Raw genomic sequence first — 18,400 nt, 5'->3', positions numbered from 1 at the left:
CCTGCAGTCTGCGGAACATCCAACACTGGCATACTGGCAAGTTGAATCATTTCTCTATTTCTGTATAGAAAAATCCCATAACAACACATTTTACTGTAACTCTGAGACTGGGATCTGTGATTCATTAATAAACCAGTCAGTGACACATATGGAGTCTTCAGGAATATTCAGATACAGGTCACTGCAGGTCTCTCTCTTTCTTCCTCCTTCTAACAATGTAGGTATCCGGTTACTGAGATGCTTAGTTTGGGTTCCGTCAGGGCAACTCAGCTCCTGACCTCATTACAGCCTTCATCCAAACATGGACAAAAGAGCTAAATTCCCAAGCTGAGGTGAGAGTGACTGTCCTTGACATCAAGGCAACATTTGACCAACTGCGGCATCAAGGAGCCCTAGCAAAACTGAAGTCAATGGGAATCAGGGGGAAAACGCTCCACTGGTTGGAGTCATAGCTAGCGCAAAGGAAAATGATTGTGGTTGTTGGAGGCCAATCATATCAGCCCCAGGAAATTTCTGCAGGAGTTCCTCAGGGTAGTATCCTAGGCCCATCAACCTTCACTGCTTCATTAATGACCTTCCCTCCAATGTATGGTCAGAAGTCGGGATGTTCATTGCTGATTGCACAGTGTTCAGTACCATTCGTGACTCCTCAGATACTGAAGCAGTCCATGCCCACATGCAGCGCAATATTTAGGCTTGAACTGATAAGTGGCAAGTGACATTTGCATTGCACAAATGTCAGGCAATGACTATTTCCAACAAGAGAGAATCTGACCTTCTCTCCTTGACATTCAACAGCCACACCATCGCTGAATCTCCCGCTATCAACATTCTGAGGGTTACCATTGACCAGAAATTTAACTGGAGCAGCCTTATAAATACTGTGACTACAAGAGCCAGTCAGAGGCTGGGAATTCTGTGGCGAATAACTTAACCTCCTGACTCCCCAAAGCCAGTCCACCTTCTATAAGGCTCAAGTCAGGAGCGTGAGGGAATACCATCTGCTTGCCTGGATTTTTGTAGATCCAACAACACTTAATAAGCTCAACATATTCCAAGACAAAACAGCCCGCTTGATTGGCATCCCATCCAGCACCTTAAACGTTCACTCCCTCCACCACTGGTGCACAATGTCAGCGGTGTGTACATTATACAAAAAGCAACCCACCAAGGCTCCTTCTACGGCACCTTCCAAACCCGTGACCTCTACCATCTAGAAGAACAAGGGCAGAAGACGCGTGGAAACACCATCACCTGTATGTTCCCTTTCAAGTCATACACCATCCTGACTTGGAACTATATCACCGTTCCTTCATTGTTGCTGGGTCAAAATCCTGGAACTCCGTCCCTAACAGCACTGTTGGTGTATATCTACACCCCAAGGACTGCAGCAGTTCAAGAAGGCAGCTCACCACCACTTTCTCAAGGGCAATTAGGGATGGGCAATCAATGCTGGCCTGACCAGCGACGCCCACATCCCGAGAATGAATAAGAACAAGAAATGCTCAGACAGATCATCTATCTGTCTGCAGAAAATACTGGAAATACACAACAGGCCAAGCAGCACTCGTGAAGAGAGAAACAGTTAATGTTTCAGGTCGATGATCTTTTGTCAGAACTGGAACAAGTTGGAGATTCTGATGAAGGGTCAGAGACCTGAAACATTAACTGTTTCTCTCTCCACAGATGCTGCCTGACCGAATAAGTATTTCCAGTATTTTCTGTTCTCATTTCAGATTTCCAGCACTCGTAGTATTTTGCTTTTGATTATCTATCATAATTATCTAAAAACTTCAAATGAAAGATGCAAGAGAAGGTTATAAAAGAGAGAGCTGGTCATTTCACAATGATCTTAGCAAGGAAGCAAAGATGTACAACCAGCCACAAATCTCAAGAATAACAATAAGCCATTTACATCCTTGCAATCTGGCTCTCAAAGCCCATGCAATGCAAGCTTAATATTTCTTATTTGCTAGTTTGTTTTCAAACCTCATTCTCCTCAGAATCACTGGGGTAGTTCCTCCAGATGACAGCCTGCAGTCCCGAGGCACGAGATGGTCTTTATTTAAAGGGGAGTCAGTCATGTAATAATCATTTGAATTAGGATGTTACTCTCAACAACAAATATATTCAAAAGGTAACCAAGACATTCAAAGTAGAAAATAGGATTTAACTACACTCTACACAGCAGACCAACATCTCTAATCAAGTACACAATATAATTATATCTTCCCTTTCCATAAAAAAAAAGATAACCATGAAAACCATTACGGGCACAAATCTCTTTTGTGTAGCACCACCTCCAGCTGCATAGCATCACTTTTGTGGGGTGCCCTGTGCCGCCAATTGCTTGCTGTGCAGCTGCGAGGCATTGTGTGTGTGCCAGAAAGCGTTGAATTGATGCTATCCTGATGTCTCATAGCCCAACCAATTGACGTGATGTCAAAATACCAAATTTGGATCATTCAAGTCCAGGCAGTGGATCACTCTGCAAACAACAAGTGTTTTGGTACAAGATGGTCCCTGCACTAGCATTATTTCAAGTGCCAGGCACCTGAATTGCAAGCAAGGTAATTTTTAAGAAACTTTTCCATGTAAAGTGTCTGGAAGTACTCTGGTTGAAGGTGTAGTGAATTCTGGATTTGCTAGAGAATGTTACTGCATCCTCTCAGGCCTGGTAGAGGAGTGGGTGAGCTGTCCATACAAAAGCTGCAACAGTTATGAGCAGTAGCAACAGCCTCTGGGTCTACAGGCTGACAGGAAAACGGAGCAGAGGCTGCAGAGAGACCAGGCACTGCACAAGACCATTTGCCAACTTAGAGCGGGACTCTGCCACGCTCCTTGATAGTGAGTGACAAGGAGGCTGTCTGGCAAGCCAGTCAGTGCACCAGCATCTCAGTGTGCATGCACATCAATACTCTCCTGTATGCCACCCCATCAAGGTCCACCTCTGAGTCTTCTGCAGCAGTACTCGTCTGCGACCTCACCCTCTGGCAAGTTGGCAGATGAACCATCCTTTCCCCTTGGCCTGGCTGCAGCCCTCTCATACCCGGATGATTTACTACATGCTGATCCCAACTCTCTACTTGCCTCCAATGTACTTGCAGTTCCGATATCTGAGCTCCCCTCATCTGAGTCATGAATATAAATTGTAAATAGCTGAGGTCCAAGTACCAATCCAAGTGCCCAAGCACTTTTGAAATGGTAATGTAGGGAACGTGACAGTCAATTTGCATATAGCAAGGTCCCACAAACAGCAAAGTGATAATAGCCTGATAATCTGTTTCAGTGATGTTGAATGAAGGATAAATATTGGCCAGGACACTGGGCAGATCTCCTCTGCTGGTTGGGGAGGCCTGCAACAGGGATAAATAATGTTCACATGTCAAAAACTGTAGCCTGATGGCTGCCAACTCTTGTTGCTCCTCAATACTGGCCCTGAGCAGTGGAGGACTTTCAAAGCAATTTTTCAAAGTGCTCAGCAAAAGTATATTCTAGTGAAAAGGAAGGACTGGAAGAAAAGGGGTAATCTGCCATGGGTGTCTAAGGAAATAAGGGAGGCTATCAAATTGAAAGAGAAGGCATACAAAGTGGCCAAAAACAGCATGAAACTAGAAGATTGGGAAAACTTTAAAGGTCAACAGAGAGCCACAAAAAGGGCTATAAAGAAAAGTAAGATGGAACATGAGAAAAAACTAGCACAAGATATAAAGACAGATAGCAAAAGTTTCTATAAATATATAAAATGAAAAAGAGTGGCTAAAGTAAGCGTTGGTCCTTTAGAGGATGAGAAGGGGAATTTAGTTATGGGATATGATGAAATGGCCGAGGCATTGAACAGGTATTTTGTATCGGTCTTCACAGTGGAGGACATTAATTTTTAGTTTCGGTGACTGCAGCGTTGATAGCAACGGAGGTGCGTGAACGGGCTTACAGCTGGGAAGTCAATTTCAGCGTAAGTTTAAAAGTGAATTCCCTTTTGTTTTCGGAGGACCAGGGGACTGCTGGGTAAGGAAAAAGGTATATATTTGTGTGGTTTAGAATCTCTTTCTTTTAGTTTCGGTAACTGCAGCGTTGATAGCAACGGAGGTGCGTGAACGGGCTTACAGCTGGGAAGTCAATTTCAGCGTAAGTTTAAAAGTGAATTCCCTTTTGTTTTCGGAGGACCAGGGGACTGCTGGGTAAGGAAAAAGGTATATATTTGTGTGGTTTAGAATCTCTTTCTTTTAGTTTCGGTGACTGCAGCGTTGATAGCAACGGAGGTGCGTGAACGGGCTTACAGCTGGGAAGTCAATTTCAGCGTAAGTTTAAAAGTGAATTCCCTTTTGTTTTCGGAGGACCAGGGGACTGCTGGGTAAGGAAAAGGGTATATATTTGTGTGGTGGCTGTACCCGAGACACTACACGTGTAGTGTCTCCCACCCACCCTCCTCCTCGAACCAAAAAAAAAGGACTCTGGTGTGTTGATAAGGTAAACTTTTTATTTAGGAAGTTCTGTCCGTTGGATTGCTAACCTAACAAGTTTTGACTTTTTGTTTTTTTGGTTCTTCAGTAGATTTGTTGGGAATTTGGAATAGTGGGAATGGAGATTAAGGCAGTTGTATGTTCCTCCTGCAGAATGTGGGAGGTAAGGGTCGCCAAGAATGTCCCTGCTGACTGCATCTGTGGGAAGTGCACCCAACTCCAGCTCCTCGAGAACCGCGTTAGGGAACTGGAGCTGGAGCTGGATGAACTTCGGATCATTCGGGAGGCGGAGGAGGTTATTGAGAGGAGTTATGGGGAGGTAGTCACACCTCAGGTAAAAGAAGTAGGTAGATGGGTTACCGTCAGGGGAAGGAGAGGGAACCAGCAGGCAGTGCAGGGATCCCCTGTGGCTGTTTCCCTCAACAACAGGTATACCGTTTTGGATACTGTTGCGGGGGACGACTTAACAGGGGTAAGCAATGGGGTACAGATATCTGGCACAGAGTCTGTCCCTGTTGCTCAGAAGGGAAGGGGGAAGAGGAGCAGAACATTAGTCGTTGGGGACTCCATAGTTAGGGGAACAGATAGGAGGTTCTGTGGGAACGAGAGAGACTCACGGTTGGTATGTTGCCTCCCAGGTGCCAGGGTTCGTGATGTCTCGGATCGTGTTTTTGGGATCCTTAATGGGGAGGGGGAGCAGCCCCAAGTCGTGGTCCACATAGGCACCAACGACATAGGTAGGAAGAGAGATGGGGATTTAAGACAGAAATTTAGGGAGCTAGGGTGGAAGCTTAGAGCGAGAACAAACAGAGTTGTTATCTCTGGGTTGTTGCCCGTGCCACGTGATAGCGAAGCGAGGAATAGGGAGAGAGAGGAGTTGAACACGTGGCTGCAGGGATGGTGCAGGAGGGAGGGATTTGGTTTCCTGGATAATTGGGGCTCTTTCTGGGGTAGGTGGGACCTCTACAAACAGGATGGTCTTCACCTGAACCAGAGGGGTACCAATATCCTGGGGGGGAGGTTTGCTAGTGCTCTTCGGGGGGGTTTAAACTAATTCAGCAGGGGAATGGGAACCCAAATTGTCGTGCCAGTGTACAGGATGTTGAGAGTAGTGAGGTCAGGGATATGGTTACAAGGACGCAAGAGGGCACTGGCAAGCAAGAACCTGGTTTAAAGTGTGTCTATTTCAACGCCAGGAGCATCCGGAATAAGGTGGGTGAGCTTGCAGCATGGGTTGGTACCTGGGATCTCGATGTAGTGGCCATTTCGGAGACATGGGTAGAGCAGGGGCAGGAATGGATGTTGCAGATTCCGGGATTTAGATGTTTCAGTAAGAACAGAGAAGATGGTAAAAGAGGGGGGGGGTGTGACATTGTTAATCAAGGAGAGTATTACAGCGACAGAAAGGACGTTTGAGGACTCGTCTACTGAGGTAGTATGGGCTGAGGTTAGAAACAGGAGAGGTGAGGTTACCCTGTTGGGAGTCTTTTATAGACCTCCGAATAGTTCCAGAGATGTAGAGGAAAGGATAGCGAAGATGATTCTCGACAGGGGTGAGAGTAACAGGGTAGTTGTTATGGGGGACTTTAACTTTCCAAATATCGACTGGAAATACTATAGTTCGAGTACTTTAGATGGGTCAGTTTTTGTCCAGTGTGTGCAGGAGGGTTTTCTGACACAGTATGTAGACAGGCCAACCAGGGGCGATGCCACATTGGATTTGGTACTGGGAAATGAACCCGGCCAGGTGTTAGATTTAGATGTAGGTGAGCACTTTGGTGACAGTGATCACAATTCGGTTAGGTTTACCTTAGCGATGGGCAGGGACAGGTATATACTGCAGGGCAAGAATTATAACTGGGGGAAAGGAAATTATGATGCGATTAGGCAAGATTTAGGATGCGTAGGATGGGGAAGGAAACTGCAGGGGATGGGAACAATCGAAATGTGGAGCTTATTCAAGGAGCAGCTACTGCGTGTCCTTGATAAGTATGTACCTGTGAGGCAGGGAGGAAGTTGTCGTGCGAGGGAGCCGTGGTTTACTAAAGAAGTTGAAGCGCTTGTCAAGAGGAAGAAGAAGGCTTATGTTAGGATGAGACGTGAAGGCTCAGTTAGGGCGCTTGAGAGCTACAAGCTAGCCAGGAAGGATCTAAAGGGAGAGCTAAGAAGAGCAAGGAGAGGACATGAGAAGTCATTGGTGGATCGGATCAGGGAAAACCCTAAGGCTTTCTATAGGTATATCAGGAATAAAAGAATGACTCGAGTTAGATTAGGGCCAATCAAGGATAGTAGTGGGAAGTTGTGTGTGGAATCAGAGGAGATAGGGGAAGTGTTAAATGAATATTTTGCGTCAGTATTTACAGTAGAGAAAGAAAATGTTGTTGAGAATACTGAGATTCAGGCTACGAGGCTAGATGGGATTGAGGTTCACAAGGAGGAGGTGTTATCAATTTTGGAAAGTGTGAAAATAGATAAGTCCCCTGGGCCAGATGGGATTTATCCTAGGATTCTCTGGGAAGCTAGGGAGGAGATTGCAGAGCCTTTGTCCTTGATCTTTATGTCGTCATTGTCGACAGGAATAGTGCCGGAAGACTGGAGGATTGCAAATGTTGTCCCCTTGTTCAAGAAGGGGAGTAGAGACAGCCCTGGTAATTATAGACCTGTGAGCCTTACTTCGGTTGTGGGTAAAATGTTGGAAAAGGTTATAAGAGACAGGATTTATAATCATCTTGAAAAGAATAAGTACATTAGAGATAGTCAGCACGGTTTTGTGACGGGTAGGTCGTGCCTCACAAACCTTATTGAGTTTTTCGAGAAGGTGACCAAACAGGTGGATGAGGGTAAAGCAGTGGATGTGGTGTATATGGATTTCAGTAAGGCGTTTGATAAGGTTCCCCACGGTAGGCTATTGCAGAAAATACGGAAGTATGGGGTTGAAGGTGATTTAGAGCTTTGGATCAGAAATTGGCTAGCTGAAAGAAGACAGAGGGTGGTGGTTGATGGCAAATGTTCATCCTGGAGTTTAGTTACTAGTGGTGTACCGCAAGGATCTGTTTTGGGGCCATTGCTGTTTGTCATTTTTATAAATGACCTGGAAGAGGGTGTAGAAGGGTGGGTTAGTAAATTTGCAGATGACACTAAGGTCGGTGGAGTTGTGGATAGTGCCGAAGGATGTTGTAGGTTACAGAGAGACATAGATAGGCTGCAGAGCTGGGCTGAGAGATGGCAAATGGAGTTTAATGCGGAAAAGTGTGAGGTGATTCACTTTGGAAGGAGTAACAGGAATGCAGAGTACTGGGCTAATGGGAAGATTCTTGTTAGTGTAGATGAGCAGAGAGATCTTGGTGTCCAGGTGCATAAATCCCTGAAGGTTGCTAACCAGGTTAATAGGGCTGTCAAGAAGGCATATGGTGTGTTAGCTTTTATTAGTAGGGGGTTCGAGTTTCGGAGCCATGAGGTCATGCTGCAGCTGTACAAGACTCTGGTGAGACCGCACCTGGAGTATTGCGTGCAGTTCTGGTCACCGCATTATAGAAAGGATGTGGAAGCTATGGAAAGGGCGCAGAGGAGATTTACTAGGATGTTGCCTGGTATGGAGTGAAGGTCTTACGAGGAAAGGCTGAGGGACTTGAGGTTGTTTTCGTTGGAGAGAAGGAGGAGGAGAGGTGACTTAATAGAGACATATAAGATAATCAGAGGGTTAGATAGGGTGGATAGTGAGCGTCTTTTTCCTCGGATGGTGATGGCAAACACGAGGGGACATAGCTTCAAGTTGAGGGGTGATAGATATAGGACAGATGTGAGAGGTAGTTTCTTTACTCAGAGAGTAGTAAGGGCGTGGAATGCCCTGCCTGCAGCAGTAGTAGATTCGCCAACTTTAAGGGCATTTAAGTGGACATTGGATAGACACATGGATGAAAATGGAATAGTGTAGGTCAGATGGTTTCACAGCTCGGCGCAACATCGAGGGCCGAAGGGCCTGTACTGCGCTGTAATATTCTAATTCTAATTCTAATTCTAATAACATGCCAGTAACTGACAAAGAGACGAACGTAGGTGAGGACCTGGAAACAATCATTATTACGGAAGAGGTAGTGTTGGGCAAGCTTATGGAGCTAAGGATTGATAAGTCTCCTGGCCCTGATGGAATGCATCCTAGGGTACTAAAAGAGATGGTGGGAGAGATAGCAGGTGCACTGGCAATAATTTTCCAAACTTCACTGGACTCTGGGGTAGTCCCAGCAGATTGGAAAACAGCAGATGTGATGCCACTGTTTAAAAAGGGAGGTAGACAAAGGATGGGGAATTATAGACCGGTTAGCTTAACCTCTGTAGTGGGGAAGATGCTTGAGTCTATTATCAAGGAAGAAATAGCAGGGCATCTCGATAGAAATTGTCCCGTTGGGCAGACGCAGCATGGGTTCATGAAGGGCAGGTCATGCTTGACAAATCTTTTGGAATTCTATGATGGCATTACGAGCAAGGTGGACAATGGGGACCCAGTGGATGTGATGTACCTAGATTTCCAAAAAGCCTTCGACAAGGTGCCACACAAGAGGCTGCTGTATAAAATAAGGATGCATGGCGTTAGGGGTAAAGTATTAGCATGGATAGAGGATTGGTTGACTGACAGGAAGCAGAGAGTGGGGATAAATGAGTGCTATTCTGGTTGGCAATCAGTCACTCGTGGTGTGCCTCAGGGATCGGTGTTGGGTCCGCAATTATTTATAATTTTTATAGATGATTTGGAGTTGGGGACCACTTGTAGGGTGTCAAAGTTTGCAGATGACACTAAGATGAGTGGCAGAGCAAAGTGTGCAGATGACTGTGAAACTTTGCAGAGGAACATAGATACATTGAGTGAGTGGGCAAAGGACTGGCAGATGGAATACAATGTTAATAAATGTGAAGTCATTCATTTCGGTAGGAGTAACAGTAAAAAGGATTATTACTTGAATGGTAAAAAGTTGCAGCATGCTGCTATGCAGGGGGACCTAGGTGTCCTTGTGCATGAATCGCAGAAGGTTGGTCTGCAGGTAGAGCAAGTAATTAGGAAGGCAAATGGAATTTTGTCCTTCATTGCTAAAGGGATTGAGTTTAAAAGCAGAGAGGTTATGTTGCAGCTGTATAAGGTACTGGTGAGGCCGCACCTGGAGTACTGTGTGCAGTTTTGGTCTCCTTACTTGAGAAAGGATGTACTGGCACTGGAGAGGGTGCAGAGGGGGTTCACTAGGTTGATTCCGGAGTTGAGGGGGTTGGCTTATGAGGAGAGACTGAGTAGATTGGGATTATATTCATTGGAATTCAGAAGAATGAGGAGGGATCTTATAGAAACATATAAAATCATGAAGGGAATAGATAAGATACAAGTGGAGAGTATGTTTCCACTGGCAGGTGAAGCTAGGACAAGAGGGCATAGCCTCAAGATTAGAGGGAGCAGATTTAGGACTGAATTAAGAAGGAACTTCTTCACCCAGAGGGTTGTTAATCTATGGAATTCCTTGCCCAGTGAAGTAGTTGACGCTTCTTCAGTAAACGTTTTTAAAGCTAAGGTAGATATCTTTTTGAATAATAAAGGAATTAAGGGATACGGTGAGAACGCGGGTAAGTGGATCTGAGTCCACGAAAAGATCAGCCATGATCTTATTGAATGGCAGAGCAGGCTCGAGGGGCCGGACGGCCTACTCCTGCTCCTACTTCTTATGATCTTATGATCTTATGAATAATCAAAAACCTATTGGTATGAGGTTGCTGACAACCCCTTTCCACACTCTTCAATCTGATGGGATTGGTCACAACCTCTTACATTGGTTGGGCCTGTACCAGGTGGAAATGTAGAATATCGACATGAGAGGATTTTGATGTCACTCCTATATCATTGCCATTTGAATACTTGAATGTGCTTTAGTGGGAGCTTTTAGTGTTCAGTACAAAGGTGGCAGAGAATCAACATAAATAATGATTCTTGGCCAGTTTTCCCTCATCTTAGCATTCTGGAAACAGACATACATGTGCCCTGGATTCTACCAGCACTCTAAGGATGGGCTGAGAGGTGGGGGGAATGGGGGACCCTGTAAACTGGTGGGAGAAGGCAGTGGGGTGGAGTGCCCATCGTCTTCCTTCCACCATGCCACTTTACCAGCAACGGAGAAGGTGGAGGATGGCCCTCCTGCCCAGAGGCCAACTGGGCCACTTAAGTGGCCAATTAAGGGCCTCTTTCCACCGCTGCCTTCATTTTACCTGCGGCGGGTGGGCCATCCGCCACATAAGGAGACTGCCTGATGAACAAAGGCGGCCTCCCTGAGGGTACGGGGTGGGGGCATGGGGGCCCTCCTTTTTGGGCCCACTGTAACACCAAAATTCAGCCTGGGGTATTATGGTGAAGAACATACGATCCCATGCATTTTAATTTTCATAACAAGTCTCCAGTTCTTCAAAAAATTCTGATAAATTATTTTGCCCACTACATGACCGATGCAGTCAATTGGATTTGCCACTAATTATTCTATTCCTTTTTCAACGTGGAGAGTAGTTTCATTCCCTTCATTGTGAACTTTTGAAGTTTGTTCAGAAATGAGGTGAGACTAATTGGCCTATCATTTTGAAAAAATATTTCCCCATTTTTGAACCAGTATAACATTTGTCACCCTGCAGACCTTTCACACAATTTGTGTTTTGCAAATATCTTTGATAAATTAAGGTTCGTGCTACAGAAATCACCTTGCAACCTCCTTTAAGATTCTGGGCACGGCACGGACGCGATGGCCGAGGGACCTGTTTCTGTGCTGTATAACGCTATGACTCTAACATTTAAGAAGTATTTAGATGAACACTTGAAATGCTATAGCATACAAGGCTATGGGCCACGTGCGGAAAATGGGATTAGAATAGATAGGCTTGATGGCCGGCGTGGACACAGTGGGCCAAAGGGCCTGTTTCTGTGCTCTATAACTTTATGACTCTATGACTCTAAACCATCTGGGCAAGGTAGAATTTATACTTTTTGTTCTCTTATTTTCAGGTACAAAGGCCTTATATTTTATGAGTCGGGTGGAGGGAGAACGATGCTTGCGATCCTGGTAGCAGGTGGTACACCTAGAGACTTCAGTAATGTGGAGGCCCTGCTGATCTTGAATAGAAGTTTCAGAGGGGCACCCGACACCTGGACAGAGTTACTACCCGGCCGGAGGGGGGGAGCAGTAATTTGGTGGAAGGAGAGGGGACAATTGGGGGATGCTGGGGCTGAGATCTTGAGGCAGATGAGGAGAGGCCAGGGCTGGGGTCTTGAGGGTGATCGGAATTTGGGGAGGGCCGTGGCTGATGGGGTCAGCCTGGGAGGAGCACTCCTGCTCTTCCTGGTCCACAAGGAGTTCTAATAGAGGGAATTTTTAATGACTAATCTTGTCCTCCTCTTGCAGTCAGCTCCTCCTGCCATGATTCTGCTGCAGACAGTGTGGATATTCCCCCTGACATTAGGTTACTATTATACCACAGCCTGATGATATTTTTTGAATACTAAGTAGGCCCCTACCTGGAGTCTCGCTAATGACATGATTTGCCATAATCACCATGGAGGTGGATTGGAACAGGAAGGTAGAATTTTCAAATTATAATCACTCCCAAGCACCATTCCCACTGTGTGAGAGGGATTAAAATCCCAGCTGCGGTGGGCTGGATTTAATAGGCCTAGGAGGTGGGTGGGGTGGGGCTCATAGAATGGCACTGGAAGAGGGGGGCTGAGGGTCCATCGCCTTCCTGTTGTACTGCAATGAAGTCAGGGGTGGGAAAGGCCAAAGACAGCCTTCCCATCCAGAGGCCAATTGAGGCCCTTAAATAGCCAATTATTAGCCATTTAAGGGCCTCTTCCTGCCACTGCTGGAATTAAGCCAGCAGCAGGGTGGGGTCTTTATCATGTGGGGAGGTTGTCCAATGAAATGAGGCGACGTTCCTGCAGACTTGGAGGGGTGGGTTCCTATGTGGGCAATGTGTGGCCTACGGAGGGCCCCAGGGGAAAAGGCTGCCCCTACGTTAACAACCGCCTACCCTCATTGACCATCCCTCCCCCCCTCACCCATCGCCAGGGGCTGCCGGACTGTCCTCGGTGACCCGGCCTCACTCACCTCTGGTACAGGTCTCCAGTGATGGGCCTAATCCCAGGCCTGCTGTAGTGCCGGCCACCACTCCTAGTGCCGCTGCCAATACTGCTGAGCACTAGCCCTCTGATTGGCTGGAAGCTCTGGGAAGTGGGTTCCCTGTCTTTAAAGGGCCAGGGATCCGGCGCCCGGCACTTAAAAAACTGAGGCCGTTGAATCTTGCTAGGGGGGCCTCTGAAAGGCCAGGATGGAATTCTGCTTTCCTTTACGGCCCAGCACCGGGAGCCCTGCTGGCGTGACTAAATCCAGCTCATTTACAGTGTACAATGATCCTTATAGCATCTCTAAGTTTTGACAAATATACATTTGGATTCAAAATTTCTTATTTTCTAAAATTCATTCATGGGATGTGGGCGACGCTGGCCAGGCCAGCATTTATTGCCCATTCCTAATTGCCCTTGAGAAGGTGGTGGTGAGCTGCCTTCTTGAACCGCTGCAGTCCATGTGGGGTAGGTACACCCACAGTGCTATTGACTTCGTAGTGGTTAGTTACAACTGAGTGGCTTGCTAGGCCATTTCAGTGGGCATGTAAGAGTCAACCACATTGCTGTGGGTCTGGAGTCACATGTAGGCCAGACCAGGTAAGGACAGCAGATTTCCTTCCTTAAAGGACATTAGTGAACCCGATGGGTTTTTACAACAATCGACAATGGTTTCATGGCCATCATTAGACTAGCTTTTTAATAATTGGTCGGATTCGAACCCATGTCCCCAGAGCAATACCCTGGGTCTCTGGGTTACTAGTCCAGTGACAATACCACTACGCCACTGCCTCCCTAGCTGTTAGCCTGTAGCATTACTCATGGTAAGTCAGAGGATATAGGCTGTCAGACACACATACCTGGTGGCCTGCTGGAAGTTGGGATAACAATTCTTTGCCCAGGTTCCTGTCTGGTTTGATGTAAAGTAGGAATCATTCCCAAATGAGAAGTGTGTTAAATTGTTGGGAGCTCCATATTGCAAAAATCTAAAATGATAGAAATAATGAAGATTGTTATCAAGAATAAAGAATAAATTGAACGTTGCAATAATGATTTATGAAATCAGAATCAGTAAAATGTAAAATAAATGATGTTAATAACTAAGTATGTAAATTAAAATGCACAGATACTTAGGAATCATAATTCTAAAAATGGCATAATTTACTAATGAGTAAATATTATTGAATCAAAATTTAAAAATTGTACAAAAATGTTAAAAATTATTCAATGAATGAATATTTCTGAATTCCAGGGATAGTTAGAAGTTGGGTGCAAAGAAGCACAGATTCACGAGTTTCATCGCTTATTATGAATGCTAGAAATGTACTGACAATGGAGTTAACATTAATTGGCTTATCACATCTTAGCTTATTTCTTTTCCTATTTTTGAACAGCGGTATAACATTTGTCACACTCCAGTCTGATAGCACAATACATGTTTCTAAAGACCTTTGGTATATTATGGTTAGAGTCCAGATATCTCTTCCCCTACCGATTTTAGTATTCAGGGATGTAAACAATCTGAGTACAGATTTTTGACTTTTTTATTACATTTTGAAAATTTATCTCGAGTGAATTTTAGGGGCGGCACAGTGGCGCAGTGGTTAGCACCACAGCCTCACAGCTCCAGCGACCCGGGTTCAATTCTGGGTACTGCCTGTGTGGAGTTTGCAAGTTCTCCCTGTGTCTGCGTGGGTTTCCTCTGGGTGCTCCGGTTTCCTCCCACATGCCAAAGACTTGCAGGTTGATAGGTTAATTGGCCATTATAAATTGCCCCTAGTATAGGTAGGTGGTAGGGAAATATAGGGACAGGTGGGGATGTGGTAGGAATATGGAATTAGTGTAGGATTGGTATAAATGGGTGGTTGATGGTCGGCACAGACTCGGTGGGCCGAAGGGCCTGTTTCAGTGCTGTATCTCTCAACTAAATTACCTAAGTTGTTTGAGCCTTTCTTCATAACTTAGTCTTCAAGTACCTGGAGTCAACCCTGTGACTCTTTTCTCAACCTTTACTAATGCATCTATAATCTCCTTTTAAGTAGGGTACACCACAATCTAAAACAGTCCTCATCATCCATACAATGTCACTATAAAGTCCAGTATAAAATTCTATGGCCTTAATTTCTGTAGATCTAACTATCTTAATGATCTCTGCCACATGACAAATTGATACTACTTTGAAGGGCTAAAGTTTTCTCTATGTAGGATGGCTCTGATTTGGATATTTATAATGCTTCACATAATCCTGTCTTGTTGAGGCTCAAACACAATGAGTGATACTCAAAGGATTTAGTTTTCTTTTCATTCCATTAGAAATTAATTAAGTGACTCTCCTAATGTTGGATTTTCCTATTATTTTCCTTCATATTTCCCATTTTTCTGCAGGGTAAAGTGGACTTTAATCTTTCTAGCACCTCTAAGTTTTGCCTGGATTCAAATTTTTTCTGCACTTTAAAGGCTGAATTTTACCTGGACAGCGGTGGTCCCAGTGATGGGCTGGAAGGAAGGGGATGGATCCACCTCGGCCCTGTTCTGGACCTCTGGCCAAATTACATGGCGGGCAGCTAATTAACTGCCTGGCGCCGGGATCCCTGTCTCTTTAAAGATGGGGACCCCACCTCCATTCAGAGAGTCAGTAGCTCAGTAGTACTGGCAGCACCACCAGGAGCGGTGGTCACTGCCAGTATTGCAAGAGGCCTGGGACCAGGAGAGTTGAAGCACCGGGCCTCAGGTATGTGTGGGACCAATCCGGCAGTCCCCAGTGTGGTGCAGGGTGTGGGGTGGTGGGGGAGGCTGGTCATTGAGGATATGTGGGGTTGTTTGAAGAGGGGTGTTCTTTGCTGCTGGGACCCTCCGTGGGCCACAAATTGCCCACGGGAGAGGGCACCATCCCTCCAGTCCACAGGGAGGCCGCCTTGTTTTACTGGGTGACTTCCTCACACTTAAGAGCCTCAATTGGCCTCTGGGAGGTAAGGCCGTTGATCGGCCTTCCCTGTCACAGACTAAATTCCCAGGCTTCGGGAAGGCGATGGGCACTGTGCACCCCACTCCTTCCCAAGCAATTTAATTGGGCCCCCTGCATCTGATCCCATCCCTCGCAAGTGTCTCATTGTTGACAATGTGTAATGGATGTTTAGATTTTTACAAACTGCAACAGATTTAGAAAATGTGCTATAGTTCAAAATCTTTGAAATGCCAGTTGATATCTCTTGGCATTGCTTGTGGTGAGTTGGAAGATATAGGTTGTCAGTTACATGTAATTGGGGTCTGTCAGGGACTGTGGAGGAACATTCATATCCCAAGCATCATTCCAGTTATCTGCCATGAAGGGATTATTCACATGTGGTGTCACGGTATCTCGGAATCTTGAAAATTGCGAAATTCTAAAATGAAAGAAATAATGAAAACTGTTATCTAAAATAAAGACTAAATGAAAAAAAAATTAAATAATAAGTTACCAATTATTTGAGTAAAATGTGGAAATGATGAATTGACGAAATGTTAGAGAGAAAAATTTAGAAATGATCTATTAAATAATGGGTCTAAGTACAATGTTAAAATTATCATTTTCAAAATGAATTGACACTGAGTACAGTTCAATAAATGTGTCAATTAAAATGAGCAGATATTTAGGAATTGAAAATCTAAAAGCATTTAACCAGAGTAAATATTGATGAATCAAAATTTTTAAACTTACACAAGATAGTTAATGATTAAATTAATGAATATTTTTGAAATAAAAAAAAGAATGGGAAAATGCCAAATGGGTGCATGAGAAGGCCTTGAAGGCTTGGTCTGGAATGTTCTGGAAAACAGTTGTGCAGTGGGAATTGTCCAGATTCTAAAACTTGGGCAGCCAAATTTAAAAAAGGGAAAAAAAAGAGGTCAATTGATGTAAGGTTCAATAATATTGTACAAATTGACAAAAAAAAATTGTTGTGTGTTTCTGGGCCGGAATCCTCTTTGTCAAAGGTTACAATACTGTAGGAACAGTGTCAGCTGCAAGTCATACACCTGATGTATGTATACCACAGTTCCTTCATTGTCACTGGGTTGCTGTCCTAGAATTCCCAAGCTAAAGCCATTATGAGAACAATACTAAAATCACCACAAAGGCTGCTGTGGTTCCACAAATAGATAAGTAGAACTGGGCAATAAATACAGCCTTACCAATGTTGCTTAGCTCCCAAGAACTTAATTATTTTAATTATATAAGAGGTAACCATCCAGACTGGCAAACTGTTGGAATGGAGCGAAGACTAAATTTTGAGTAATAAATTGTTGCCATCATAATACTGAAGTGGAGGTTTGCAAATGATATGAAAACTGTTAAGAAATACTTGGGGATCTGGAAGACTGGGGCCTAGAGAACGATCTCCCGAGAGCATGAGTTGGGATTTGGTGATAGGAACGACCTGGAGGGCAAAATTAGGGCTGGGGAACTTAAGGAATGTAATAAAAACTTCCGCACAAGTTGAGAAATAAAATCTTGCGAGGAGTGATTGTGCGCAGCAGTCGTGGGACCTGCAGCCGTCGTGTGAGCAACAGTGGGAGATGTGTATTAATTCGTGGGATGTGGGCGTCGCTAGCAAAGCCAACATTTATTGCCCAGCCCTTCGTTACCATGGTAATGGGCTTGCACACTTGGGTGCTCCTGAAAGAGTGACAAAAAAGATGGTCCAGGAGGCCAAAAGGCCATTAACATTTGGGGAAAATACACACTGCAAATGGGCTAACAGACTATAAGAAACCAACTGTTATTCAAGAGGAAGGTTAGAAAGTTAGAGCCCTGAACCAGTCTGCATAATGGTGGTTGAGCTCTTTGGGACCGAATCTCCACATACTTGTAGAAGTGCAACATGACTCGGAGCCTGTGACCATGAATAGCTGCTCACTTAATAATGGGAATATCCATCCAGGCACCGCCGACAGGCATAGCAGAAGTGATGATGCCCAAATAAGGAGTGTATCTCATATATAGCAAATTTAATATAGATAGCAGGCTGTGGGCACAGGTGGCGGAAAAATATTTTTTGGATATTTAGGAAATGATCCAGCTACGATTCTCAAGACCAGTTTTATTTAGCAGTCAAAGAAAAATCAAACCATCTGCTTATCCCCACGCTCAGTATTCCATCTTGTCATCAGCAATGACATTCAGGTAGGCCAAGTTATAACCCACGTTTCCTCCATAAACTGTTCTTCCAGATACTAATGAAGATTCTCTACCGGCAGCAATTACTAGACGACTGAAAGAAACTTACTTGGAAAGAAGTTGCTTAGAATCCTGTAAATAAAATAAAAAAATCAATCAACACACCGTTGAATGAAATGCAGGGAATGGGATTCAGTGTAAAAAGGTAAGTGTATGAGAGTGGGAGAGTGATTCGTAGTAACTGATTAATGGAACATTTCTCTACAAGACATTCTGAGTCAGCTGTGAGGCAGCAACAAATCTCCAAGTTTGATTTACCCATAAATGTTCCCGGATTGTGATTCTGGTAGAGAAATTTGAGAAGCTGAGAGCAGAGATGGTTAAGGAGAGATTTAATAAAGATGTTCAAAATTATGAAGTGTTTTGAAAGCATAAATAAGGAGAAATTATTTCCACTGGCAGGAACATTGGTAGCCGGAGGACAAGGATTAAAGATAATTGGCAATAAAACAAGCAGGGAGATGAGGAGCAATTATTATGAGAGCAAGTTGTTATGATCTGGAATGCACTGTCTAGAAGGGTGGTGGAAGCAGATTCAGTAGCAACATTCAAAAGGAATTTGGGTAAATATTAAAAAAGAAAAAAAAA

At 44.6% G+C, this 18,400-nt stretch overlaps 1 protein-coding gene across 2 annotated transcripts in view; it reads right to left on the bottom strand.

Annotated features, from left to right (window-relative positions):
* The window catches only part of LOC137374716 (E3 ubiquitin/ISG15 ligase TRIM25-like), a 41,603-nt gene that overhangs the window by 5,324 nt on the left and 17,879 nt on the right, over positions 1–18,400 (bottom strand). For both annotated transcript variants that reach the window (XM_068041264.1, XM_068041263.1), the window contains exons 4-6: positions 17,862–17,884; positions 15,852–15,980; positions 13,458–13,583 (exon numbers count right to left, since the gene is read on the bottom strand). In XM_068041264.1, coding sequence (XP_067897365.1) covers positions 13,458–13,583; positions 15,852–15,980; positions 17,862–17,884 — 278 coding nt within the window. The remainder of the gene's footprint in view (positions 1–13,457; positions 13,584–15,851; positions 15,981–17,861; positions 17,885–18,400) is intronic.

This window comes from Heterodontus francisci, chromosome 10, assembly GCF_036365525.1.
Source record: "Heterodontus francisci isolate sHetFra1 chromosome 10, sHetFra1.hap1, whole genome shotgun sequence".
NCBI classification, from domain to species: domain Eukaryota; kingdom Metazoa; phylum Chordata; class Chondrichthyes; order Heterodontiformes; family Heterodontidae; genus Heterodontus; species Heterodontus francisci.
Note: the sequence above shows the minus strand (reverse complement) of the source record. Positions and strands in the feature narration are given on the sequence as shown.